The sequence below is a fragment of the Coturnix japonica genome, unplaced genomic scaffold (assembly GCF_001577835.2).
Source record: "Coturnix japonica isolate 7356 unplaced genomic scaffold, Coturnix japonica 2.1 chrUnrandom995, whole genome shotgun sequence".
Classification (NCBI taxonomy): Eukaryota; Metazoa; Chordata; class Aves; order Galliformes; family Phasianidae; genus Coturnix; species Coturnix japonica.
The window spans coordinates 1-1,025 of record NW_015440343.1 but is presented as its reverse complement, the minus strand read 5'-3'; the positions used below and the strand labels follow the sequence as shown (position 1 = coordinate 1,025).

At 61.4% G+C, this 1,025-nt stretch overlaps 1 protein-coding gene across 1 annotated transcript in view; it reads left to right on the top strand.

Annotated features, from left to right (window-relative positions):
- CLPP (caseinolytic mitochondrial matrix peptidase proteolytic subunit) overlaps window positions 1–380 on the top strand; it is a gene marked incomplete at its 3' end in the record, with an annotated part of 6,245 nt that extends 5,865 nt beyond the window's left edge. Inside the window, exon 3 of the mRNA XM_015851329.2 lies at window positions 106–380. Coding sequence (XP_015706815.1) covers window positions 106–380 — 275 coding nt within the window. The remainder of the gene's footprint in view (window positions 1–105) is intronic.
- Window positions 381–1,025: the final 645 nt, after the last annotated feature.

Below are 1,025 nucleotides of genomic sequence, written 5' to 3'. Positions count from 1 at the left end.
CTCTATGGGGTCAGTGGGGGGTTCTGTGGGGTCTATAGGGCTCTATGGGGTCTATAGGGCTCTATGGGGTCAGTGGGGGTCTCTATGGGGGTACGGGGGGGCTCTATGGGGTCTCATCCTTATTAACCCCCCTGTATTTAACAGGGGGGGCGGTGACGTCGGGGCTGGCCATCTACGACACCATGCAGTACGTGCTGAACCCCGTGTGCACGTGGTGTGTGGGGCAGGCGGCCAGTATGGGCTCACTGCTGCTGGCTGCGGGGGAGCCCGGAATGAGGCACTCGCTGCCCAACGCACGGATCATGGTGCACCAGCCCTCGGGGGGGGCACGGGTACGGGATGGGGGGGGTCTATGGGGCTCTATGGGGTCAGTGGGGGGGCTCTATGGGGTTGGTGGGGGTCTCTATGGGGTCTATGAGGCTCTATGGGGTTGGTATGGGGCTTTATGGGGTTGGTATGAGGCTCTATGGGGTTGTATGGGGCTCTATGGGGTCGGTGTGGGGCTCTATGGGGTTGGTATGGGGCTCTATGGGGTCTATGGGGCTCTATGGGGTCTATGGGGCTCTATGGGGCTCTATGGGGTCTATGGGGCTCTATGGGGTCTATGAGGCTCTATGGGGTTGGTATGGGGCTCTATGGGGTCTATGGGGCTCTACGGGGTCAGTGTGGGGCTCTACGGGGTTGGTGTGGGGCTCTATGGGGTTGGTGTGGGGCTCTATGGGGTTGGTATGGGGGGCTCTATGCGGTCTATGAGGCTCTATGGGGTTGGTATGGGGCTCTATGGGGCTCTATGGGGTTAGTGGGCACTCGCTGCCCAACACACGGATCATGGTGCACCAGCCCTCCGGGGGGGCACGGGTATGGGATGGGGGGGGGGTCTATGGGGTCAGTGGGGGGCTCTATGGGGTCTATGAGGTTCTATGGGGTTGGTATGGGGCTCTGTGGGGTCAGTGTGGGGCTCTATGGGGTCAGGAAATGGGTTTTATGGGGGTTTGGGGGGCTCTATGGGGTTGGTATGGGGCTCT